The sequence below is a fragment of the Ambystoma mexicanum genome, chromosome 10 (genome assembly GCF_040938575.1).
Source record: "Ambystoma mexicanum isolate Mex_15411 chromosome 10, UKY_AmexF1_1, whole genome shotgun sequence".
Classification (NCBI taxonomy): Eukaryota; Metazoa; Chordata; class Amphibia; order Caudata; family Ambystomatidae; genus Ambystoma; species Ambystoma mexicanum.
The window spans coordinates 1,199,540,626-1,199,567,496 of record NC_090932.1 but is presented as its reverse complement, the minus strand read 5'-3'; the positions used below and the strand labels follow the sequence as shown (position 1 = coordinate 1,199,567,496).

At 50.5% G+C, this 26,871-nt stretch overlaps 1 protein-coding gene across 10 annotated transcripts in view; it reads right to left on the bottom strand.

Annotated features, from left to right (window-relative positions):
- The window catches only part of TAOK3 (TAO kinase 3), a 2,703,337-nt gene that overhangs the window by 976,928 nt on the left and 1,699,538 nt on the right, over positions 1-26,871 (bottom strand). For 9 of the 10 annotated variants that reach the window (XM_069619190.1, XM_069619185.1, XM_069619189.1 and 6 more), the window contains one exon: positions 1,079-1,213. The exons of the other annotated variant lie outside the window; for it this stretch is intronic. In XM_069619190.1, coding sequence (XP_069475291.1) covers positions 1,079-1,213 — 135 coding nt within the window. The remainder of the gene's footprint in view (positions 1-1,078; positions 1,214-26,871) is intronic. 10 annotated transcript variants of the gene reach the window in all.

Genomic DNA, 26,871 nt, shown 5'->3' with positions numbered 1-26,871 from the left:
CCAATGGGAACATCAACCATAGTAATGCGGCATTATGATCACAAAATAGAGGTCCGGACTGTACTTAAAGACTACTGAGGTTACAGAATGTACCCTTAAAAAAACAAAGAAAAAATACCCACTTTGTAACATTGCATTAAATCCAGTAGTTCTTGACATTTAGCATAGGCATCCTAAGAAATGCGTTCCACGGTGCATGCTTTCCCAGTAAAAGCTACACTTTGCTATGGGAATGCCATGCATACCAATTAAAGACCATGTCACATGAGATGGCATGAGGCCTAGCTGGTTTCAGCTACTGTCAGTGGAGTACTCCTGCCATGCTCTGGGGAGATCAAAAGAATACACTCTCATGCGAAAATACATGTGTTGCAAAAATAAAGGGAAAACCACAGAGGATTTGCAGTGGCTGGCTCTGGGTCGTACCAGCCTGTGAATAAAAAAACATAGCAAAAGATTGCAGACTAAGAGGGCATAGTGTGGTCAAATGATGCATATACCGAGGTCAGCCATTTTATAATGCAAAACTGTTTCCAGTATTCAACCAGAGTAGAGGATACATGAGAAAGGGGCTGTGGAAGAAATCCCGGTGGCTAGACACTAGAATAATACCCAAATTAGATATTCTCACTCAAGCCCCTATCACATTAAGCACCAGAACACGATAAAATAATGATCACCCAAAATGCAGATTGTTTTAAGAATGCCACACAAAATAAGTCTTCCCAAAACCTACGCGGACCCGAACATGTACGTACTAAGCAAAAAGTCATACCCCAATGAACTCGCACACAGAAGCAGAAAAAAATGTCGAAGCCTGCAGACATGTGCATGCATGTTACATGCATCCCCGCACACACCCACACATGTACACACTTGCACCTACACACACACATGAATAGACACAGACAGGTAGAGGGAAACACAAAGCAAGGCATGAAATTCACAGAATAAAATATCCATTTTGCAATTCCTGTGGTTGCTATGCCAACAAACAAAAAAAAAACGAGAGAAAAGCGTTGCCTCTCCACCCCTTCTCCTTTGCAGGGAGAGAGGAGGAGGGGGGTTGTTTGCTCACCAAAGATGCTGATTTGATTGTCGCGAATCGCTCACGGTTCCGGTAGTGGAGGGCCTGACTCTGGACGGATGGGGTAGGCCGCAGATCAGGCCTGGGATCCCTGTGGCCCACGTCATCCCTTATGAATACATGTTCCTGCAGAAATGGATAAAAACAAGGGGGAAGTCGCGCTGGGCTGTGTCGGCGCCGGCTGCGTCTCTCTGGCCCCGCGTGCTGCACAGGCACGGCTGTTTGAAATGCATAGTTTAGCCCTGTCCCTGCTCAAGCGCTGCAGCTCCCTGGGTACCGAATAAACCAGCAGCACATTGCGGCCCTGGGTGAGCACTGTCTGCTGATTGCTAGCGGGATGCTGTCTGAATCTCCGGCAGCGCTTCACCTCCAGAATTACACATCGGCACCAAAAAAAAAAAACAATCCCACAACACACAGAGAGAAAAACACTGGAATGTAACGCAGGATGCTTGGTCGGCCCCTCAAAACACCTGCCTCAATCCACAGACCGAATGATGCAGCGCTGTGAAAAATATTGCATCCATGCTCATCAAGAATGCTCTTTTTTTTTCTTCTTTCGACCTAAAAAGCAAAAAAGCTTTTGGTTCATTCACTTGATTGCCTTGCTTTTATTGCTTTTTGTAATTCTGGCTCTTAATGCTGGGTCGGTCCCTTCCTCGTCTCCTGCCGGGGCTTAATTCTGAGGGTATCGGGGAGGATGGACGTGGACCCTGCGCCGACAGGCCTCCCTCTACTCCTCTGCTCGTACGATCCGGCAGCCACTGAGGGATCCTGCTCTCACTGTCAGCCTCGTACGCCGTTCTAGCACTTTCCAGCCTCTGCCTCGCACAGGGTTTTTTTCTATTTAAAGGGACAGCCTCTCACTGGATGAAGGTGCTCTCTGAATCTCAACATATGCTGCTCTCTCACTACAGAGGACCAGAGAGGACAGGATGCTGCCGACACCTGCTACACTGGACCACTGCACTGAAAGACGGAGGGAGCCTGCTGTGTGAAAAAAAGGGGAGAGCTCAGCAACGTGGCTCTGGACAGCACCCTGTCCGTGTGTAATGCCACACCTCTGCATAAAAATACCCTGCCTCAATGTAACGCCACACTTGTTAATTGAAACACCACCCCTCCTCCCTCTGTGTATAGCCAGTCTTCGATGTAATGGCACTATACCTATGGGCAACGCCAGAAATACGTATAATTCCTCCCTGCCTCAAAACATCATAACCCTTAATCAATATCAATATAACGTTAAATGGCCCCAATATAACACAACGCCCGATTAAACCTATCACAGTGCCTCTGTTCATCAGCATACCTATGTAGAATAGCACGATGACTATTTGTAACAAAACACCACCTAAATATACCACCCACTGCCTTTGTGTAAAACCATACCGTTATGCAACACACTGCCTTTGTGTAACATCATACCTTTGTAGAGCACCGCACTACCTCTGTGCAGCTGCAGCAACATCATGCCTCTGTATAATACCACATCCCTGTAAACCTGTGAAATATCTTTCTGTGTAACGCCATGCCCATGTAAATGATCACCATCACACCATACAGAATCAGGGTAAAACCACACCATCACTGTGTAACATCACCCCTGATTCAGTACAGCACCTGCCGCTGTGCAACACTAGACTTCTGTGTAACATTAACACGCCTCTTTAGAACACCTGCAATCTCTGCAAAACGCTGCTGCCCCTGTATGACATGAAACAGCTATACTACTACTCATCCTCTATTCAACTCGTACCCTCTTTATACCACATCTCTGCCTCCTATTTCTGCCATGCTATATTTCAGAGCAATCACCTTTACACCACAACCCGGTGTATAGCAGGCTTACTCGGGATAACAACTGGCAGGCGCGCATTACTATCTTTACCTACACACCATGCTTTTCCTTATCAAAACCACCAATCTTTCTAATACCACTTATACCACCACCTTACCTCAGTACATCACTGCCTGCTCGCGTTTAGGAAAGGCCTTTTCTCTACATAACAACTAGACTCTGTGTAATATCACCCTGACAAATACCGACTGCTCAAACTCTGCTGCCCATGTAAACCAGCAAAAACCCTAGCAAACCACCATCATGCCTGTGTATAACAAACCCGGGCCATGTACATTACCACCCCGACCTTGTGTTGAAGGCTTATCCTGTGTAACATGCTCTCTGTAACACCACCATGTCTGTATAACACTGGTTGCTCTTATATAAACCACACTGGTCGTGGAAACCACCAGCAACCCTGTGTATGCCACCATCCTGCCCCCGAATAGCAGCCTTAGTTTACATAATGGCAGCCTGGCTTGGCGAAGAACAAGTTACTTTCTTACCTGGTAACGTTCTTTTGATGGGATGGTCCTCCGACGTATTCCACATCTTTCACATTAATTACCACAGCTGTGCTGATTCAGAAAACTTTTTCGGCATAGGCGTCCTGCGTCGATGACGTCGATACGCTCCCTCGAGGACCTCCTCTGACGGTCAACATCACCGGATGTTATATTTAGGACGCACAACGCCCGTAGCCTCAGTTGTAGTTTTTTCCCCCAGAACGTGTGGCATCAATCTCCAGCCAGTATTACTACAGAAAGACTTGTGGAAACAGAAGCTGCAATCGCATAAGAAATTCTGTAGAGGGGCAGGTAGGGAAGGCACGATGTGGAATACGTCGGAGGAACATCCCATCGAAAGAACGTTACCAGGTAAAAAAAAGGTAAAAAAAGTAACTTGTTCTTCGAGGGGATTGTGTCCTCGGACGTATTCCACATCTTTGACAGACTCCCAAAGCAGTACCAATGTAAGGAGGTGGGAAAAGAATTTAGAACTTTTTAGAATGCCCAATCAAATTGCAGAATAGAGGACTGCCTAACCAAAGGCCAAATCTTGCCCATGGATGGAGTCCAGGGAATAGTGTCTCACAAAAGTATGGACAGAGGCCCATGTGGCTGCTTCACAAATAATACGAATGGGAACACCCCTCTGCAGAGCAGTGGAGGCAGCCACACCCCTAGTAGAGTGAGCCCGAAAGCCGACTGGAGGGTCCTTGCCCGCCAAACGGTAGCATTCAGAAATTGTCAAAATGATCCACCTGGACCAGGTCTGCTTGGAAACAGCTTGACCTCAACGCCTACCAGTGTGTATCCAACAAAGAGCTGATCGTCCACTCTGACCCGGGACATCTGTGAGAAATAGAAACTTAAAACTCTTCTAGGGTTCAACCTATGGAGCCTCTCCTCTTCCTTACCAGGATGTGGAGGAGGATAGAACGCCGGAAGAATTACCTTCTGGCTCAGACGGAATTCCAACAAAACCTTTGGAAGAAAGGAAGGCTGTACCCTAAGGACAACCCTGTCCTTATGGAACACAGTGAAGGGTGGTTTGGCGGAAAGTGCCTGCAACTCACTCCCTCTACGTGCGGAAGTTACCGCAACTAAAAATACAGTTTTAATGGACAACAGTCTCAACGGACAAGAATGAAAGGGCTCAAACGGAGCTCCCATTAGGAACTTTAAAACCAAATTCAAATCCCATCCCGGCACCTGGAAAGGAGACGGTGGGAACACATGAATTAGCCCTTTTAGAAACTGAGATATCAAAGGGATTTTAAAATAAGAACATTCCTCAGAGGAGCGCCTAAATATGGACAGCGCCGCCAGGTACCCCTTAACGGTACCCACATACAGGCCCCTGTGGGCTAATGAAAGCAAAAGAGACAAAACCAAAGGAATGGAGCATTGGAAAGGATCCACATTCTGTACCCTGCACCAGTCGCAGAACTTTCTCCAACAGCAACAGTACAGGGATTTCGTTGCAGGCCTTCTGGCCGAAAGCAACACCTCCATCACGTCTTCAGAGAGGTCCCAATCCTTATATGTCAGCCTTTCAGATACCAAGCATGAAGGCTGAGAGACTTGACCTCTGGATGGAGAACTCGACCTGCCTCCCGTGAGAGCAGATCGTCTCGGTAGGGAAGACGGCGTGGAGGGCAGATGGATAGGTCTAGAAGGTCCGGGTACCACGCTCTCCTGGCCCGTGCCGGAGCAATGAGGATCAATTGGGAACCGAACCTCCGCAACACCTGCGGAATGATGTGGACTGGAGGGAACGCGTACAGCAGTGGGAAGGACCACTCCACTTGGAGGAAATTCCCGCAAGCAGAATCTTTCGCACTTCCGGTTGACACTGGTGGCAAAGATATCCACTTGTGGGGTTCCCCAAAGGGTGAAGATCTCCAGAAAAACTTCCTGAGCCAGCTCCCACTCATGAGAGACCGTGCTCTGCCTGCTCAGAGCATCCGCCGCCGCATTTTTGTCTCCGGCCAGATGAAGTGCCGAGATCGAAATTTCCTGCTGGATGGCCGAGAAACCAGAGCTGCATCGCCTCCCTGCACAGTCGGAGTGACCCCCCGTCCCCCCTCTTTTTGTTGAGGTAGTGCATGGCCACTGTATTTTCCGTCATAATCAGGACATTCTTCCCCCGCACAGACGGCAGAAAAGCCTTCAGGGCTAACCTGACAGCCCGCAGCTCTAACAGACTGATGTGGAGTCTGGACTCCGACGGAGACCAACGACCGCTGGCTGTCAGCTCGTTGGCATGAGCTCCCCAACCAGTGAGAGATGCGTCCATCACAATCGTCACCTTCGGCCATGATTTCCAAAACGGAGCCCCTCTGAACAGATTTCCTTCGACGGCCCACCACAGAAGGTCCAGGGCGACCGAGGGCGGAATCTGAAAGAGATTCGACATCCTGCCGGAGAACTGCGACCACTGCATCTTGAGAGTCCACTGCAGTGATCTCATCTGCAGCCTGGCCTCTGGCACCAGTAAAATGCAGGATGCCATGAGGCCGAGCAATCTCAAGAACTCGAACGCCGGGAGACTCTGGGCACGTTGACATTTGTCAACCACCTGCAGAATGTGGTGAGCCCTCACCTGGGTAGGCGAACACTGCCCCTGGGATGTGTCTAGCACTGCCCCGATGTACTGGAGCCGCTGGGTAGGTGTCACATGAGACTTCTTTAAGTTGAGGGAGAAGCCCAGCTTGTGAAGGGAGTGGCAGGTGACGTACAGATGATCCAGGACTTGCTCGGGAGAGCGCGCCCTGATCAACCAATCGTCCAGGTTGGGGTAGACGTGAATCCCCCCTTTCCTGAGATGCGCTGCCACCACCACCATCAGCTTGGTGAAGACTCTTGGGGCGGAGGTCAATCCGAACGGCAGGACCCGAAACTGAAAATGCGAGTCGTCAGCCGTGAACCTCAGGTACTTCCTGTGCTTGGGATGAATCAGCACATGAAAGTAAGCATCCTTGAGATCGAGAGACACCAACCAATCCTGAGGTTGAAGGGCCTGGAGGACTTGAGAAAGAGTAACCATCTTGAACTTGTCTTTCCTGAGGAGCTTGTTCAAGCCACGCAAGTCCATGATGGGTCTCAATCCTCCGTCTTTTTTCGGGATCAAAAAGTATGGGGAATACCATTGCTTGTTCCTCTCCGCTACAGGTACCAGTTCTATGGCACCATTCTCCAGCAGGGATAGGATTTCATGCGCAAGGAGAGGATCCAGACGCTTCAAAGAGAGCTTCCCCGGTGGATTGTCGTGAGGCCTCTGCCGGAAAGGAATATAGTAGCCGTGGGCTATAATTTCCAGAACCCACACATCTGAAGTAATGGCACGCCATTCTACAAGATGCTGCGCCAGCCTTCCCCCAACCGGCGAACCATGGGACATGGCATCATGACTGAGCTGACGCGGCTGCAGCAGTGCCTGAGGGCAAAGAGGCAACTGCCCGAGCGGCTTTGGCACCTCGAGTACCTTGCTTTCCACCTCTGGTAATCATACGCTGGCCCCTTTGACTGGCAGCTCCCCTCGATCTACCAAAGGAAGCGTAGTATCGAAAGGAACCTCCCCTCCATTGCTGTCCCCTAGGACGAAAAGGCGGAGGTTGACGTACTGCAGCGCTCAACGACTTTGCTGCAGCTTTGGAGGTCTGCAACCCTTGCCAGAAAGATGGACACCATCAAAGGGCATGTTGAGAAGCCGGGACTGTACATCAAGAGCAAAGCCCGACTTCCGCAACCACGCAAACCTGCGCATCACGGTGCTCGTCGCAATGGACCGGTTGACACAGTCTGCCACGTCCAGACCCGACTGAACGGTTTCACACATGGCATCCTTGCCATCCTGAACGAGGGCAAGAAAACCATCCCGTTCCTCCTCTTCGGGAATATGTTCAGCCGCCAACGACACACAATTCCACAGAGTGTGCGTGAATCTTGTAAGGGCACAGACAGAGTTGGGTGCCTTTAAAGCCATACCCCCAGAAGAAAATACCTTCTGCGCCCAGCCATCAAAGCGTTTGTCGTCCCTATCAGGAGGGATTGTAGGGTACGCAGCCTGCTTTGCTGGGGCCGTAGCCGCCTGCACCCCCAAACTCTCTGGAGTAGGGTGCATAGACAAGTAGCAGGGTCACCACTGGCTGGGTGGTATTTTTTCGGCAACGACTTATTCACTGCCGGGAGACTCTCCGGAGCAGTCCAAGCCGCCGCCTCCCTTCTCTGTAAGGCCATATGAAATGGCAACACCGGGTCAGTGGGTGGACCTTGGTCCAAGATATCTGTCAGGTCATCATGCAGAAAATCCACAGGTGAGCAGACCACCCCAAGTACTCCGTCATCCTCGACATGAGGCGCCTGTATGAGGAGTCAGCATGTGTACCAGGCTCAGGCCTGCCAACCTCAACCTCTGGGGAGGTATCAAGACCACTGGTGTCATGTAAAGATTGACAAAGGTCTTCCAGTTGGCTATGACCAGACAACAGGTCGTTAGGAACCTCAGGAGGCACAACCCCCTCTTCTTCAGACCCTTTCTCCACCTCTGAAATGTACTCCAAGGGTTGGAACAAGTCCACCCAGGGAGGAGGAACAGAGTATGGGTCAAACATAGGCCGTACAGACTTTGAGCGCCTTTCTCTGAGCTTCCACAGCTCTCTGGGGTACATCTGGCAAATTCTCCTCAAAAGGGGTCCAGGACGCCAATGGAAGAGGCATCGACGCCGACCAATGAGCGTGTCCTTCGACGGCCTCGATGACTGCCTTGGAGCCAATGGCATCAATGACTGCCTTGGAGCCAGAGCCTTGAGCAAGTCACTCAACGGACATGGCGCCGATGCCTTCTTCGAAGGCCTCACAGGCTCCAACGATCTCGACGGCGACGAGGACCGGGACCTGGAGCGGGCACGGTGGCGATCATCCTTGTCCGATCGGGACCGTGACGGTTCCCAATGATTGTGCTGACCGCCCTAGCCCGAAGGTGGCCCTAGTGCATTCCTTGCCGGCTTCTCTCGAAGGCACGGACGGAACGGTGCCCTGCGATTCGAAAATCGCCATCATCTGCAGGCGGAATTCCGCCCATTCGTCCGGCGACGAGTGTTTCGTAGGACAAGCCACCCGCCGTCTGGCGGAGTCCTCTGACGAGGACGGGGAAGGCGACCGGTGACGGCGCTTCCGTGAATGCCTCGAAGGGGCAGAGGAATGGCGGGACCAACTCCTGGACCGAGACCCCCTGGACTTATGCCGACGCGGAGAGTCGCCCCTCGAATCGTCGGTCGAAAGTCCAGCGGATTTCAACTTACGGGGCTTGCAAACCCTACCTACCGACAGCTTCTTCTGCTCCCGCAAGGCCTTCGACGTCAAAGAATGGCATTCATCACAGTCATCGGTGGCGTGGCTCTCGCTGAGGCACCAGAGGCAGACGTTGTGCGGGTATATAAGAGACATCTTGGAACCGCAGTCCCGACACGTCTTGAAGCCCGATTTCGGGGTAGCAGAAGACGAAGACATAGTTCACAAACAACAATAGAAGAACAGATTCAACAAGAGAGAACCGAGGTGCGTCGAGATTTCAAAGCAAACATGTTCGTGGAAAAAACAGAACTGAGGCTACGGGCGTCGTGTCCCCTACATATAACATCCGGTGACGTCGACCGTCTGAGGAGGTCCTCGTGGGAGCTTATCGACGTCATCGATGCAGGACGCCTACGCCGAAAAAGTTTTCCGAAGCAGCACAGCTGTGGTAATCAATGTCAAAGATGTGGAATACGTCTGAGGACACAATCCTCTCGGAACCATATACTGCACTGGGAAAAAAAAATATATATATATAACCGGTGTCAGCATTGCATCTTACTCGCCTCTTCATTACTTTCAACTCCATATTAGGGTAGCCTTCCACCCTACTCCACCACTGCAAACTGCCACGGAACTGTTCTATTTAACACCTCTGTGCAAACCACTAATTTACTTCTGCATACCATCTCCCTGCATCTCTATACACCACTATGCCCCTACATACCAGCAATGCAGACCGGTATACCACCACCCGCCCCTGTACAACCACCTCTTGTCTTGCGTTTGAGTAACACCCTTATACAACTTTCATTACCTCAGCATTTCGACACCAAGCCTCAACGCTTTCCTGTATAATCGCACACTGTTTCCATACAACTCCACCCTGCCTCCATATAAGACATTGGGCGTATACAATACACCGGATGTCTTATATGGGACAGGGTGGAGTGTGGGACCTTACCCTGCATAAAATTAAGCAGAATCTGTATAAAACAACCCTTGCTATTTGAAACAGACAGTGAGATTATCACACTACACTGACTAACTAAAATAATGGGACACCTGAACACTATCCTGAAAACATTAAAAATCATACTTTGCTATAATCCAATCTTCCAATTTAGAGCACCTTCTTGCCTCTGGTAGGGTGGGAGGAACACTAGTCTTTATCTCTGCAGAACATTAGCATTTCTCTTTACAACTCACTATGTTATGTTATTTGGCATTTGTATAGTGCCTAGTGTCATTGGTATGGCCTTGAAGCGCTGTAGGGGACTATAATACTACCATAATGTATATACCACACTTTAGGAATACACTGCCTTACCCCTGTATAACATATGAAGAGAATTCAATATTATCCTCTATCTGCATAACAAAAGAGGAATATACCACCTCTATCATCTATAAGACTAGAGAGGAAAATGTAAAGTTACTCAGCATTACTAGACCAACAGTACCATGTCACTGTTTGCGGGATATATGTTGCTAACCTTTATGTTTATAAAATTACACGATTTTTGTAATGCTTTCCACCTCCCCTCCTTCCCCCCATTACACTCGGGGATTGGCACTTCACATAAGTGGGTCATTTGTGGAGGCCTATTAAATCTTTTGAAGAGACAAACCACTTAAACACATAACACATGATAACTCTCAGAAAATACTACTGGGACATTATTTTTTGTTTTTACAATATTTTCTTTATTTAAGGTTTTTATATATATAGTGCAGACCTATCTCCAAGAAGCAGCTTAACACAATACAGAGAACAGAGAAAATGTTGTGTAGCCGGAGCATATTGAACATGAAGTGTTGTACATAGACTAATGCGGTGTGCAGTGTCCAGTTGAGACCACATTCAAACCAGTATTTTATCTGGTATGACGTTTAACACGCATTTGCAAAATACTAAGCACACTGAAGAAAGAAATGACTTACCTCTCAGAAATGTTTCCGATACATTAGTCTTTGCTCCCACAGATTCCTCTTCTTAGTGATTTATCTTCCATTGCCAACTGTCTTCACAGTTTTTTTTATAGCTACCACATGGTGCCATGAATTTCCATATGGGGTCCGCCCGACTCCAATAAACGGCCATGACACCAAATGGTACGTTAGGGGAAGTACATTTGGAACCAATGGCGCCTCCGTTTCACTTTTTCCGTAGCACTCAGCAGCTGAAAGACTGAAGAACAGCAAGAGGAGAAGAAGCTATCCAACATGAGGAGTAGGATGAGAGGGTAATGAGCAATCTGTGGAAGGAAGGACTAACATCAGAAATTACATTACTGAGAGTTAAGTAATGTGTTCTCCTAATGGACTCCTTCCTACAACAGATTCCTCATCTTGGAGTCCCACAGTGACAGTAGTACAGAACCTTGGAGGTGGGAGGAAAGTGAGAACCACCATCTATAAAAGAAAACTCTGGCATACAACCTACCCAAAAGGGCACACTGACCAGACACGGAATCTAGACAGTAGTGCTTGGCAAACATGTGCAGGAAACCTCACTTAGCTGACTGACAGATATCCAAAACGGGGAGTTCCCACTGGAAGGCAGAAGTGGCCACACTGAGAACTTCAGGCACATCCTTCCCAGTCAGATCATAGCACTCGGAAATGTAGTGGGCATTACACCTAGACAGTCTGCTTGGTAACGGCTCCACCCACACGAGCACCAGAGTAACCAACAAAGAGTTGGTCACTCTTTCTGATGTCCCTTGTGCAGGAGGCATGTTAGCTAAGATACAGCTGACGAAACCTCTCCTCTACCTTGCGATGGAGGCTAGAAAACGAGAAGATATATCTCCTGAGAAAGATGAAAATCTGATGCGCCCTTAAGGATGGTCAGACAAAATTTCAAAATCACTTCCTCCTTAGAGAATACCAGGCGTGGGAGCTTCACCGAAAGAGCCTGGAGCTCCGGAAGGGTGAGCAATCATTAAGGGGCTCAAACGCAGTTGCCATCAGGAATGTAAACACAGGTTTAAGTTCCTTTCTGGAACAACAAACTGGTGTGGGACAAACTGGTTACACAGTGCCCAAAAGAACTGCATTATAGTGGGATGGTGAAAAATTAACCCTATTCTGAGGACCTCCTAAAGAGGGACCCAGGCCCTTGTACCAGGGTAAAAACGTACATCACCAGCAGGCACAAACCCCTTTACCTTTACCGTACCAATCTGCAGGCCCATGCGGGCCAAGGACAGAAAGAAATCCAACACAGAGGATGTGGAGTAAGTTAAAGGGTTTCTCTCCCGGTACCAAGGTGAAAAGCTACAATATCTGCAGGCAAAGATGGATTTGGAGGCGTGTCTTCTTGCAGGGACAAGTTCAGAAAAGGTCTTGGACCGCTGTCCTTGTTTGGCACCAGAAAATAGGTTGAGTACCAACCCGGCCTGGTTTCCGAGCAGGGAACCAGTTCTATGACCCTTTTGCCAGAAGTTGACAGAGCTCCTCCAGCAGGAGTAGTTCTGGGGGCAAGATTTGGTGGCAAGGGGGATGGTCTGGAGGGCGAAGGGCAAAAGGGAGGCCATACCCCTGCAGTATGATCTGCAAGGCAACGGCATCAGAGGTGGTATCTTTCAATTCCTCCTGTGGAGGTTTAGAACGAAGGCGCGACTCTTTGAAGACATTTTACTTTGTCTTGAACTAAAAATAAGGTCTATCTTTCACTATCTCTATGGGGTGTTCCCTACGTTCTTTACTAAGGTGCTTGTCAGTCAGTCTTTAAATGTACAAAAAGAATACGTCCACCGTTCACAAACAAATACTAGTTTCAGCAACTAGTGGGCGCATAAATGTGCTAACTCTCCTGCGTTACTCCCTTTCGGCAGGGCATAATTGGGAGTTGAGCCGAGCGCCCCCTCCCCCCAATGAGTGCATGAGTGCACAGATCACAACACCAACTCTAACCCAACCCAGCTGAAACTTTGGGGAATGTGGGGGTGCAAAAACGGACCATAGGATCCCCAGAAAAACGCTGAAAACTCGTGAACCTTTGCCACTGGAGGCAACATCTCTGTGCCGTCCCGCGGTTCCAGCCAGCCACAGAGGAGCTGCTGCGAAATCACAGCGCCACTTGGCAGAGCATCGCACAGAGAAAGACTCGTTTTGGAAAGGCTCTCGCGGCCCGGTTCCCATCCGGCCCCCACCAGGGAGCAAGGAATACAGTATACGTGATGCTAGCAGAGGAGGAAGCGTAAAGAATCATCAGCACCATTGTCAGGGGCAAGTACATTGACCCGCTGCCCATACAACGTTGAGCGTGTCAGAGGCCTGGGAGGCCCATACCCCCATCCCCTGCACAGAGACATGGTAGCTGGGGGCGGGCCAAACCCAGAGTAACAACTGAGGTGCCGGACTGCCTGAGGCCCTGGGATCATACTATGGTGGGGGGAGCACCTCCCACTCATCCACCACAGGCCAGATCAATCAGCCAGGGGAGACCACTAACTGTCAACCGTCAGGAGCCCATTAAAACTCGGGCACACAACAAGGAGCGACAGGGGGGAGAGCGCGAGCTATGCCAGGAGGACTCTGCGGAGCAGAGCAGAATCCTACTCCCTCACCAACGCCCCGGCCCAAGGAACTCAGCAAAATCCTCTTGAATACAAGGGTTCCAACCTATAAGGCATGGGATAACACATCATTGAAAATCTAGTCCATTGCAGTGAATAATTGGACCCCCAAGCCGAAGGAAATTCCACGAGGTGCCCTAGTACGATACCAGAAGATAGGATGAGTGGCGTTGGAGGGGAGCAGCCTCTGTTGGGGGCCAGCAGGCATTCAATTGTGATCCAAAGAGGTGCCACTGCCAGCTTGTCGAAATATGGTGGGCCTTTGCTCTGCCACTGGATGAAAGTCACCGGCAAGCTGCTTCTTGTCTTTATGGTCACTTATGTGAGCTGGAATCTTCACAGTTTGTCGCACTTCGAATGGTGTTCCACCCCCACAATAAATTTAGAGGGACTGCACTTCCTGCTCTTGTGGAGAAAGGTGTACAATTTAGTTCTCCAGCATGGGTCTGGCATGGATTCACATTCTCATGAATATTCCCCATTGTCAGGCTGGGAATCCTTGGTAAAAGAAAAAACAGTTTCACTTTCACTTTAAAACTGTATTTCTCCTCTAAACCAATCACTGTCCTCTGGTTCATACTGCACCCATCCAATGACAGTCTCCTCCCTAAGCCCCGCCTCTAGCAGCCATCTTCATATTTGGTAAGCATTTAAAGTGGCAATATGCCCAAGAACATGGACAGAGGGGCCGGAGGGAAGGTTTGCATGTGAATCCATGCCAGACCAATGCTGGAAAGCAATAGTTACAGGTAAGTAACTTTCTCCAGCATGGGGTCTGGCATGGATTCACATGCTCATGAATAACGAATACACATCAGTACAACATACACAACCACGGGAGGTGGCAAGCCACAACAGAAGCAATTAACACTTACCCCTGAAACAAACTCACCTTAAGCGAGCAGGTTGCGTAGCACTGCCTGGCCGACTCTGGATTTATGGATTCTGGACGGATACCTGGAATCCCTGTCGACGCAGTAGAACTTCATGAAGGTATGCGTGGAACTCCACATTGCAGCCCTGCAGATGTTGAGCAGAGGCACACCATAAAGGAACGCTGTTGTTGCATCCATCGCTCTGGTGGAGTTGGCTCTCGGACGTCCCGGCAGAGGCCGATTCGCCAGCCGATGACAGTGCATGATGCAGCCAGAGAGTCATCTTGAGATGGAAGCCTTGGACAAGCCCTTCCCATCATTCACAGGTCCAGAGTTCACAAATAATTGCAAAGTCTTCCGAAAACTCTGTGCCACATAGAACTTCGAGGCATGAGCAACGTCCAGCGAATGCAAAGTCCTCTCCACCGGTGATGAAGGATTTAGGAAGAAAACTTGCAACACCAAAGGCTCATTGAGGTGGAATTCCAACGGAACCTTCGGCATGTAAGTGGAGTGAGTACGCAGTACCACCCTTGGTCAGATACGGCTGATTGCAGGATCAGGCCTGGATCTCACCCACTCGTCTGGCTGAGTTGATGCCCACAAGGAAGGTGGTCTTCCACAAGAAACTTGTGTGGGGCTTGATACATAGGTTCAAAAGGTGCCCCCATGAGTCCTGTCAGGACCACGTTGAGTTCCCATGCCGGGGGAGGCGTCTTTACCGGAGGGAAAGATCGAAAAAGCCCCTTGTGAAACTCCATGACGAATCTGTGGGACCACAGCGATGATCTTCCTGGGGATCTGGTGTAGCGGAAGATGGCCACTAGGTGTACCCTGATGGATGTGTGAGCCAGCCCAGCTATTGCCAAGGAAAGCAAGTATGGAAGAATCTGTGGGGCCATGACCCTCAAAGGGGTAATCTTCTGTGACCAGCACCGCATAGCAATATGCCTCCATTTATGGCCGTAGCACTTTAGAGTAAACGATGCCCTGGCTTTGGCGAGGACATGCCTGCAGTCCGCTGTGTAAAGAAGGCATGTTATCAAACAGTGAAGACAGACACAAGTGATCACAGTTCAAGGGTGTTTATTGAACTTCAATGGGTTGAACACCTATCAAATCCTAAATCTAAGGATGGGAGCAAGCTACAACCATCAAATAATAATAACGCAGTCCTAGTGGAGTCTCTGTCAAAATAAAAGAGCCTATACTATTAAACCTATTGCCAATCCTTACTTCTAAGTATAAAATGTATGGGACAACAATGTAGGCAAAAGAAGTGTTCAAGAAATTATATGTCAGGATAGTTGTGCAGTTGGCTTCCCTTCCCCACGTTTTCTGCATGGGAAAAGCAGGCACGTTTGCCCTTCACACACACTCTGGCTTCTTAGCCACAAGGAAACAGTGCAAAGCATAGGTATCAGCGCCTTCTGCCAAAGTCTCTCTCCCAATGACAGTCTCTTACTGAAGAGGGCTGACATAACAAATGCCAAAGTTCCTTTATCATCAGGATTTTCACATTCACAGGTTCGCAATGGGACTCCTTCATTTGGGCTCGGACCGGGGATCCCTCTCGTTCGGGCAGATTCCTTTAGCACAATGTTCACGGTTGATCTCCCTTGTTCGGGCTCGTACCATGGATCTCTCTTGTTCGGGCTCAGACCCCTATGTATAAAATAACGAAGGCTTTCGATTGTGACATGGGTTTTGCTTAAACCGTCGCAGGACCACTTCGATTCACACTCATTCCTAACCTTTTACTTTCGATTCTGCCACTTCTTGGCTGAATATTATTGAGCACATTTGCGGTGCCGGACCACTCTGTCACAAATAATGTATCTTCGTTTCTACAGTTCAAACATCCATCAGTCGTTAGGCTGTCCACGCTTCTTTCATCATAGATGTTCAGCAAACTTTATCCTTGCTCTTTGTATACAATGTTGCGCTTGCAACCTTGCATTCAACACAGACCGCTCTTGCATCGGTTTCCCCAATTTACCGGCTGCAATGATCTTTCTTTGATCTTGGAACCATGGATGGTACCAGAGGGGCTGCTGCTTCTCTCCTCCTCGATCAGCCGTGCAGTAGTGCCCTGGGTATTTCTGACACACAGTACAGGATTCTTCAGTCTGGTTTCCTGGCTTTATGCTCTGAAATCTGAAGGTGTCTACAAAGTAACTGCTTTCCGGCGGAAAGATCAAGGGTATCTCCCTCCTTGTGCCCCCTTCATGGATTGCCGTCTTTCTTACCTTATTCAGCTACCGTCTTGAACAAAAACTGCTGTTCCTTCGTGTGCTTTGCCTTGCTCACAGTGTGCTCTCGTGCTCCGCCTTTTATCTGTGTGGGGAAGTTTAATGGAAGTCAGGTGTGAATGATTACCATTAAATGCCTGACCTTACCTGACCATAGTAGTGGGACAGGTCAGGTACACGGCTCGGGTTTGAGTCTGTTTTCTCCCAGAGCGGGCTGTCCGTGTGAAAGTGTTCATGCAGAAAAAGGGGGTTAGGGGGTTAAGAGTCCATATATCCTACTGGGTAGGATGGGGCAAAGGGGTAACAGGGAAGAGAGGGATACCGCATCTCCCCATCCAGTGTCCCACTCCTCAAAGACCTCTCACCCAGGTGATCCTCCCGTACTGGTCCACCCCCAGGAACGGAATCCAAAAGCAATGGCTGTGCCTGGCAGCCTGGATGACAGATCCCCGAGGACTCACAGGTGAGCCACCTTCTGGTTTCTCACAGCTGGCAGCTCATAACCTACAAAATCTAACGCTACAGGAGCCATGCCTTCAGGTTCAGAGATCCTGGGTCGTAATGAAGGATTGCGCATCCCTCCCTGGTGAGCAGATCCGGAAGTACCGGCAACTTGACTGGAGGCAACACTGACAGGCTGAGTAGGTCCTGATACCAAATCTGTCTCGGCCACATGGGGGCGATGAGTATCATCTTGCACCGACACTGTCCGAGTGTCTTGATCACACGTAGCAGGAGAGTAAACAGGGAAAGGCGTGCAGAAACCGACCTTCCCACAGGAAGGAGAACGCGTCCCCCATGCTCATCAGTTGATGGAATCTGCTGACAAACTTCTAGCATTTTGAGTTAGCCACCATGGCAAAAAGATTGATCTGAGGTCTGCCACATTAGACAGAGGGTCCACCTGACCCTGATGAAATTCCGACTCATGGCAGGAGCGCAGCTCCTTGCTGAGGGATCCAGCAATGGTGTACTTGACACCTGCCAGATAGAACGAGATGAGACATCCCCTGTATGATGGCCCAATGCCACACGTCCTAAGCTTCCTTGGAGAGCGTTGGGGATAGAGTGCCCCCCATCTTCCTAATGTAGAACATGGTGGTTGTGTTGTCCGTAAAGATCCTTACCATCTTGCCTCTCAGAGATGGTAGGAAAGACTTGTGGGACCATTATACTGCCCTTAATTCCAGGATGTTGATGTGCAGATCCTTCTCCTCTGTAAGGCACAGGCCTCTGGTGTGAAGACGTGCAGTGTGAGCTCCCCAACCTTCCAGAGAGGGGCCCATGGTGACTATCTCCTGGTATGGCAGTGTATGAAATCCTGTCCCCTGGGTGATGTGGGAGCATACCCCCCACCACTCTTATCGCCTCGAGGAACTGCAGACACTTTTATCCAATGTGCATCCAAGAATTCCTGTAGGGGTTGCATCTACAACCTGCATAGACAGATGAGGAAGATGCAGGACGAGGACATGTCCAGCAAAGACTTGATGGCCCGAACTGTGGCCGTCTTTGCCTACGACAGCCGCTGTACCTTCCCTTGAATGGCCGCTAGCCACTCCTCGGATGGGGATGCCGGGCAAGCCACTGTGTTGAGTCTGGCGCCAAGGAATAGCGCATTCCACAATGGCATTAAGCAGGACTTCGTATAGTTCACAGAGAGCCCCAGCTCTGTCAGTTGACGGATGGTCTCCTTTGTGTGCTCGTCAGCCAGTTCCCGGGAGAGGGCTCATATCAGCCAATCGTCCAGGTACGTGTATACATGCACTCACCTGCAGACGCAGGTGGGCTGCCACCGGGGCCAGGCATTTTGTGAAAACCCTTGGGGCCGACCTTAAGCCGAAAGTTAGGGCTTTTAACTGGTAGTGCTGGCCTTGTACCACAAACCATGGGAACATCCGATGTTTCCTGTGGATGGGAACATGGAAGTACGCATCCTCTATGTCCAACAATGTCAAGAAATCCCCTTCCTCCAGTTGGCCGAGCATGTGTTGCAACGTGAATATCCTACATTTTTGGAATTTCAAGTACTTGTTTAGACAGCGCAGGCTCTGGATTGGTCTCCAAACTCCAGTCTTCTTTCTGACTAGAAAGTATCTAGAATAGACTCCAGAGCCTCAGAGCCATTGGGGAACAAGCTCTATCGCTCCTTTCCGTAACATGGCTTGCACTTCTTCCAGGAGCTGAGGGATGTGCTGCTCCTGACTGGGAACCGGTGGTTGGAACTCCAAGGTGTGCCCCTGGGCGTGAGCGTCTAGCACACATTGGTCAGTGGTGATCTTCTTGTACTCGCTGACTTACCTCGTCAGCCGGCCTCCCACAGGGGTGCACAAGAAGGGGGCTCGCCGTCTAGGCCGGTTCAGGTTTGCTTGGGCACCGGCGCTCTGCGAGCGACGTCGACACGGACCTCTGCTACCGTAGGCTTGGGAGCAACCCCTGTAGGCTTCGTGCATGGAGGATCGCGGAGGTATCCTGTATGACGTGGAGTATCCCTTGGATGATCTGCTCGATGTTCTCCTGGAGGAGCGAAAAGACAACAAGCGTTGCTGCTGCAGAGTGCCAACGGAGTGTGCCGTCTCTGTGTCCGTCTTTATGGCTTGAAGGAATTCGTCGACCGCCTTCCTGAACAGATTCTCGCAGTCGAAAGGCATGTCCAGCTCCTTCGCATGAACGTACTGGCGAAGGTTTGTGGCCTTCAACCATCCCAGTCGACAAAGGCATACTCTGTTTCCCATCTATCGGAAGCTTGTGTCGGCAGTGTCCACTGCTACCGTAATGGTGTGGTCTGAAGCCAACTCCCCTTCCAGAAAGAGGGCGAGAGCCTCAGTTTTCTTGTCATCGGGGAGGAATTCCAGGATCAGGCCCAGCTCGTACCAAAGCTCTGGGTCGTATTGGGACAAGATAGCCAGAGCATTGCCCGCCTTGATAGCGGATGCCGCGGTGTAAACAAATCTCTTCCTCATGGCATCCATCTTCTTCCCCTCGTTGTCCGGGGAGACTGATGATGTGGAGGCCAGGTTGCCTGAACGTTTCCTTGCGGAGGCCGACACTACTGATTCCGGCAGCGGTTGTGACCTCAAGCACTTGGGTGTGGAGTCCGGCACCCTGTATTTCTTCTCCAACCTGTCCTGGTTGGTTGGAGACGTGCGTGGGTTCTTCATGAGGGCTAGGCCTTCCTCCCAAAGGTCCAAAAAGGGTACCGCCATGATCATCTTCCTCTTGGACTCCCTTAGTTGATATAGGAAGCCCTCCGTGGTTTCTTTGGGCACAAGCTTGAACAGCTCGGAGGCCCTGGAGATCATCGAGTGGAACGATCCCCACCTTGTCTGGTGGAGAGCCTCTATGAGGGGCGTCCATGTGCGGTGATCCATCGTCTGCTGGGTCGAAGTCCTCATCTTCGTCGGTTTCCATGGCCGTCTCCGTACCAGTGTCTGTGTGTGTATCCGGGTCCGCTGGTGGAGTCGGGTCCCGACGTGGTGGAGGAGGCTGATGCAGCGTCGGCGTCAGATGACACTTCCTCTTCTTACGCAGAGGCTGGTCATGGGCCTGCGGTACAACAGGTGCCGGTGCTGGGGACAATCTTTGCTGGATCTCTGTCACTACGGTGTGGAGAGTCGACAGGATGTCCATGGCTGAGGAGGGAATGATGCAGTGCTAGGCCCAGCGCCGCCGCCTTCCTCGTGGACTGTATGGACGGAAGCTAGGTCATCGTCGTCCATGCATGAGATGTCCATTGGCTGAATGTAAGCTTGGGAGGGCTGCTTTGGGGCCTCTTCGCCCCCTCCCCTCATTTCCCCCCTGAGGGCCATGTACCGGGACCTGTGCTGATGCTTCCCCCCCCCAGGGGTACCCGCAGCCTTCGCTGCTGCCTCAGCGACCGTGTCAAGCCTGGGAGGCAGGGAAACTCTTTGCCCTGCGGGACGACCCTTGCTGGGTCGGTACCACCCGTCATATCGTTCACCCCAGAGGATGTCGACGGAGCCTTCGGCTGCACCTGATGAGCCTGCTGTGAGGCCTTGTTCTCTTCCTCTGGCCTCTGTTTCTCCGATTTGCCCTGTAACTTGACCGGGTGGAGGGCTTCCTCTTTGAGGAAGAACTCGATGGCAAGCTGGCAAATGAGGTGGATGGTGATGGCGATCGCGGTCTATCCGACCTAGGACCTGCATCAGTTGTGAACCCTGCAGAATCGGTCTTCCACCTACTGGCCTTCTCTTGGACCCACATAGATGGGGCGTCCTCAAAGGACTTAGACCTCTTCCTGGAGGGAGACCGCTCATCGGACCGACCGGTCCTGGGTGACGCATGACCCTGCTCGGAGCACGGGTCAGAGGCCTTGCTTAATTTGAGTCATGTTGCCAGCCTGCTTTATCTGTCTTTCTTCGTTTTCTTCGAGAAGCCCAGGCATATCTCACACCTATCATCGCTGTGCTCTGGGTGCAGATAGTACAGACACTATTGATTTCTGTCCTCCACGAAGAAGTTCCTTATCCCACATTGTGAAAAGTGTCCTTCCCTCCTTTTTCTCCTCTGTCATTGTCGGAGGGCGCGAAGTAGGCCCAAAATGGCCTTCCAGAAACTTCACGAGCAACCACCCTTGAAGGGAGCACAACTTCACCAACAATGGAAACCCCTTGCCGGCCGATGAAGATAGGAGCACACAGGCTCCAACGGAACCAAATAAGAACTTTTCCGTGAAATATTTGGAAAAAAGAACAAAATAGCTCGGAGAGCAACTCAAGGACTCCCAACACTGAAGTGAGCTGTAAAAATCTGAAGATGGCTAATAGAGGGTTAGGGAGAGGACTGTCATGGGATGGGGGCAGTGTGACCCAGAGGACAGTGATTGTGTTAGAGGAGGAATACAGTTTAAAAGTGAATGTGAAACAGTTCTTTCTTTTACAGAGGATTCCCTGCCTGACGACAGGGAATATTCATGAGCATGTTGCCCTTGATAGTTCTGGAGGTGCAGGGGAGCACCTGTTTGGGTGAGACTTTTAGCGGACCTGTCTAGAAACCTCATCAGGTGCTATGGGAGAAAAGGAGACCAGTAGGAGGGTAGTGCAGGGGGGGGGTAAGGGAGGCCTGAGAGCAGGTGAGGGAAAAGGGTGTGCAATAGAAGAGAGTGGGGACGAGATGTCCTGAGTTTTAGAAATGAAGAGAGAGGTCGGAGAAGTGCAGAGGGGCAGGGAAGACCTCTCTTCTTAGAGCAGATGCAGAGTCTGTATTGCCTTTGGAGCAGGCAACCGGCTAGTTTGATAGAGGATGTGCTCGAAGCCTGCCACTACCATTCAGCTACTCTGCACTTGCGTTTCAGAGTGGCCAGGTCACAGTCATACCAGGAGTTGCACTTGGAGGCAGGTTTCATGCGGATCCTCAGGACAGGGGCAAGGATGTCCAGAGTGTTGTAGATGGAGAGTTGGAGGTTAGTAGGGGCTGCGTCATAGTGAGAGTCAGTGGCCACATAAGGAGGGGGAGTGAAGGTGGTGGCAAAAGCAGCAAATGACACTCGCTTCAAAGGACGATGAAGTAGAAGGAGGCTGATAGTGCGGGCAGGGGCTTTGCCGGGGGACCCAGGAGGTCCAGGTGAGAGGAAAGGAGAGCATGATCAGACCAGGAGAGAGGAGTAATAAGGGGGTTGGAGGAGGGGATGTCTGAAGAGATGAGAGCATCTAATATGTGACCTGATGAGTGCGTCGGACCAGAGGGAAGAATGGAGTGTGAAAGTGAGTCACAGAGGTTCCGGAAGAGCCCAGAGCCTGCATCAAGAGAGTCAAGGTGAATATTGAAGTCTCTGAGGAGGAGGAGTTTGGAGGAGGTGGCCAAGTAAGAGGTGAGGTCAGCCCATTCTGAGAGGAAGTGGGACACCTGTCCAGGGGGCCTATAGATGGTGGCCAGAGTCAGAGAGACGCCGGGAGAGACACCAAGCCTGCAGACAAGGCATTCATAACAGGAGTAGGCCTGAGTGGGTATGATAGTAGCAGGCACTCACTATGGGAAGACTAGGGCAACTCCGCCCACGGGCCGGTTTGAGCTAGAGAGGATCTTGTACCCCACAGGTAGGAGAGTGTCAAAACCCGTGACAGAGCTGGCAGTGAAACACGTCTCAGTGACAGCAAGGACGTCTAGGTTGAAATCTTCAAGTTGCCACCCCGGCAGATGTCTCTCACCAGCACCCCCTTTGCAGAGCCAAAGAGGCAGCCATCCCCCTTGTGGAGTGTGCTCTGATGGCCGGAGAGAACTCCTTCCCAATGTTGAGGTAGCATTCTACCATACAGAGCATGATCCACCTTGAGAAGGTTTGCTTGGTGACTGCCAGACCCTTTCTCGACATCGAGAAGCCCACTGGTCCGGTCTCCTGAATTCTGCCATTGTCTGCAAATCAAAAGTCAGAGCTCTCGCATGGTCAAACCTATGAAAGCGTGCTTCCGCCTTGGAGGGCTGCTGAGGCGGGTAGAATACTGGTAGATCCATGGTTTGTGACAGATGAAACTCTGAGTCCCCTTTGGGTAAAAACCCTGGCCGTACTTTTAAACAAAAGCTCTCCCTAAATAAAAATATCAAAGGTGTCCTGCATGCTAGGGCCTGCAGCTCGTTCATCCGTCTGGCTGATATAATTGCCACTAGGAAAGCAGTCTTCAAAGTGAGAAATCGAATGGAGCAAGAGTGCAAAGGCTCAAAAGGATCAGCCATCAGGTAAGTAAGATCCAAGTTGAGGTCCCAGTCTGGAACAACAAAGGGAACGGGCGGAAACTTATTCACAAGACACTTCAGGAATTGGACCATAACTGGGATCGTAAAGAAAGATCCTTGATCCGCAGACTGTTTGAACACAGACAAAGCCACTAAATATCCTTTGACTGTGGTGACCTGAAGGCCTGACGAGGCCAGTGACAGAAAGAACTGCATCACCGTAGTGGTGGGGCAGGAGATAGGGTCTACCTCGCGCTCCCTGCATCACGCCTCAAATTTCATCCACCTGCACGGATACAGTGATCTTGTTGACGGTCTACGTGCAGCCACAAGCACCTCGTGAACTTCCTCTGAGAGGTCCCAGTTGTCATATCTCATCCTCTCAAGAGCCAGGCATGTAGGTTGAGGGATTCCGGGTGCAGGCGGAGCAGCCTACCTTCCGACAGACAGAAGATCCGGCCGCTGAGGCAACCCGAGTGGTGGGCACATGCTAAGTTCCAGGAGATCCGAGTGCCAAGTTCTCCTCGCCCAATCCGGGGTGATCAAGAACAGGGTCACTTGGAATCTCCTCAACCTCCTGAGAACCCAAGAAATGACGGGAATCGGAGGGAAGGCGTAGTGTAAATGGAAGGTCCAGTCCACCAGAAACATTCCCCAGTGCACCTCTCACCAGGAATACTTCCTATTGGACTTCGTGGCAAACAGATCCACCGCTGGGGTACGCCATTGAGAGAAGACCTCCTATAGGGCTTCGTGGCACACTTTGCATTCAAGTAAGAGAGCTCTGCCTGCTCAGAGCGTCCGCCAATCCGTTGTCGGTCCCAGCCAGATGTACCACTGAGACCGAGATCTGATTCCCTAAAAGCCAGAACCACAGCTGCATCACCTCTCTGCAAAGGGGAGGGGAGCGCACACCACCTTGCTTGTTCAGGTAGTGCATGACCACCATATTATCTGGCAAAATCAGGACGTGCATTCTTTTAGAGAAGGCGCAAACGCCTTCAGGGCGAACTCGATTGTTAACAACTCCAGCCTGTTTATGTGTCCCTGTGCTTCTATCGCTGACCAAAGGCCGCTCACCTGCAAGTCCTCGCAGTGAGCACCCCAACCTTTCAGTGACGCGTCTGTGACCACTCTGGCCAGAAAGGTTCCCCCGCCAACATGTTCTCGCTGCTGGCCCACCAAGGGAGATCATTGGCCACCGACCTGGACACTTTTATAGCGTCTCTCAAAGTGCCGAAATACTGGGACCATTGACCCCATAGGAGCCATTACAGAGACTGCATCCGCAGTCTTGCCACTGGCACTAGAAAAATGCAGGAGGCCATGAGACCTAAGAGGCGGAGGAAGGAAGCCTCTGGCAAGGTGTTGTGGCACTGAAACAGCTGAACCATGTGCCTGACACTTGAGACACTCCTCGGGTGGGGGTAGGTGGGGGGCAGGGGAAGAAGGCCTTCCCCACCCGAATGTCCAGGGCCACTCATATGAACTGGAGCCACCTGTGTTGGTGTTGTGTGGGACGTCTGTAAGTTTAGGGAGCAGCCCAGCTTGTGGAGCAGTAAACGGGTGACCTTGAGATGGGACAAAACCTACTCTGTCGACTTCCCTTGGATCAGATAATCATCCAAGTATGGGAACACATGGACACTGGATCTCCTTAGGTGAACCATGACTACTGCAATGAGCGTGAAGACCCTTGGGGTGGAGGTCAACCCAAAAGGGAGTACCTTGAACTGGTAATGCTTGTCTCCTATGAGGAATCTTAGGAATTTCCTGTGCTTATCCGTCCACCAACCGGGGAAATGTGGGAGGGGGAGAGATCAAAGCATCTTCAAGAGTGGTGCTGCCCTCACCATCGTCTGCTAGCCTCTGGAGGCCTCCCTGCCCATTCCAGAGTGCAGGAAACACCTCTACCCTTACCTGGGCTGCAGGAGCGGAGCCGTCCTGCCAAAGTTGGCATAACACATGTAGCCTCTCTAAAGACTGGAGGCGGGTATCTGTATTTCTGCCCTCTATATAGTTGGGCCAGAGGCACAGAGCACCCCAGCCAAGGCTTTCAATTGGTAACGTTGGACGAGCAGCCAGGCTTAAGCTCTCAGGAGGTGATGAAGGCTGGTTCTTAAGTGCAGTGAATCCCCAATCCCCCACAAAGGAATGTCCACACACTATTTTATGTGATAACACTGTCTTTTACTACCATCAAAATTTTGATAAATAATGTTCAAGTAAATATACATATATAAATAATAACACTTAATACTTTGGCAATTCTATTCTAGTAATGGCAACACATATATATACTCTATGTGGTACCACACAATACTTAGATTCATTAATAATGTATCAACGGCTGACAGTCTTTAGAAAACAGGCAAAATACTGCATAGATCAAGGCAGATTAGTTTCAAAACCTAGGCAATATACTTCTTTAGACTTAAATAGTGACACTGTGTGAGGATCCTCTGCTTTACTTCTACAGTTTCCATCACTCCAAAGTACCTGAGATGCCACAGGAGAACAGGATCTAAGATGAATCTGGGACCCCTGGACGATTCCGAAGGCTGGAAGAGGCTCTTCCTCATCACATTATCTTTGGTGCCTTGGCAGGCGAAAAGGCAGAGATTCTTGGCTTCACTCGATGGGACTCCTTTGCAAGGAGTCGTCGCTGGGATGTCGAGGCCAAGAGAAAAGGAGGAAGCAGACAGTGTCGGAAAGGCAACTCTTTCGGTCTTCACGGTGGTCTCCGTTTACAGGTCGTTTCTCTGGCTGTGGATGTCCCACATAAGGTGAAACTTGCTGTGGAAAGGCCTGGCCAAAGAAGAAAAGACAATTGGGGACCGTTGCTGCCTTTCGGTGACAACGGGTACAGTGCCAGAGGTAGGTGTCGTGTTTTCTGGGGTTTTTTTCACTTTACCAACCTTAGGTTCTTCTGTGCTGCAGCCGTAGCATGGACCTCTGCATAGCTTCAGGCAAACTAGACTCAACCACTGGACTGGACGTAAGACCCTCATCAAGGCTGGACCCACAGGATGTCTTCTTCGGTATTTGGTGGCTGGAAACCCATTGGCGGACATTCCTGTGCACGCAGCAAAGTGGTCAGATGTCGTATCAGGGATGTCCCTTGAAAGATTCTTTGATCAGGTGGAAAATGTACAGCTCTGGGTGTCAAGCAGCACTTTGGCAGTGTGCCCCCTCTTATGGGCGAAATGTAGCAATCAACCTTTCAGCGGTCACAAAAACTCTTCCTGGATCCTGGGCAACACAACTGGACTGCCTTGGATCAAGATGTCTAAGCACTGCGGTTCTGGACATAGGGAGACCCCTTGTTCAGACGGCAGGCAAAAAGGACTGGCTTCCAGGTTGCTTCTGATGAAAAGTAGCAGGTGCACAATGGTTCCTCGCAGCTCGGGAAGACATCGCCTAACCAGGGTCCTCTCTTGGATCTGTCCTTGGGTCAGCTGAGCAGTTTTTGGATTCCTTGAAGAAGAGATGCAGCCGCAGACTTCTTCCTCCAACTGGACCTAGGATTCAAGCTTCGGTTTCCACTTCAGAACAGTGCCAGTTTCAGGATTCAACTTCAGAACAAATTGGTGAGCGAGAGGTCCCCAGATGTACACATTGGGTCCCCATGCACTCAGGCTGACCCAGGCCTGATTATTCAATCATTCATGATTGCATTCATGCAGGCAGGCAGCCAATCAGGCTCACAGACATTCAGGCCATTCACCCAAACCAGG